The following is a 400-nucleotide window of genomic DNA, read 5'->3' on the forward strand; positions in this document are numbered from 1 at the left end:
CGGAGGGATGGAGACGAAGAGAGACGGAGGGATGAAGACGGAGAGAGACGGAGGGATGAAGACGGAGGACAGAAGTCGGGGAAGAGGAGAGCTGAGGAAGACAATGACTCACCCAACAAGAACCTTCAGGTGATCATTGTATGTATGTACGCGTGCATATATACAGCATATATGTGTACTGTATATATGCACGTATACTGTATATATGCACATATACATATAGTACATATATACATACACAGTACTTTTATGCATGTATGAAAAAATGCTGTAAACTAAGAATCAAAAATATAAATCATGATTGTTTATCAGGTCTCATAGGACCGGCGTCGGGTCTCATAGGACCGGCGTCGGGTCTTATAGGACCGGCGTCGGGTCTCATACCGGCGTCGGGTCTCAT

General features: G+C 44.8%; 1 protein-coding gene across 1 annotated transcript in view; it reads left to right on the top strand.

Annotated features, from left to right (window-relative positions):
- The window catches only part of rnmt (RNA (guanine-7-) methyltransferase), a 37,050-nt gene that overhangs the window by 202 nt on the left and 36,448 nt on the right, over positions 1-400 (top strand). Inside the window, exon 2 of the mRNA XM_032510625.1 lies at positions 1-129. Within this exon, the coding sequence (XP_032366516.1) occupies positions 1-129 (129 nt within the window). The remainder of the gene's footprint in view (positions 130-400) is intronic.

Source organism: Etheostoma spectabile, unplaced genomic scaffold, assembly GCF_008692095.1.
Source record: "Etheostoma spectabile isolate EspeVRDwgs_2016 unplaced genomic scaffold, UIUC_Espe_1.0 scaffold121, whole genome shotgun sequence".
NCBI classification, from domain to species: domain Eukaryota; kingdom Metazoa; phylum Chordata; class Actinopteri; order Perciformes; family Percidae; genus Etheostoma; species Etheostoma spectabile.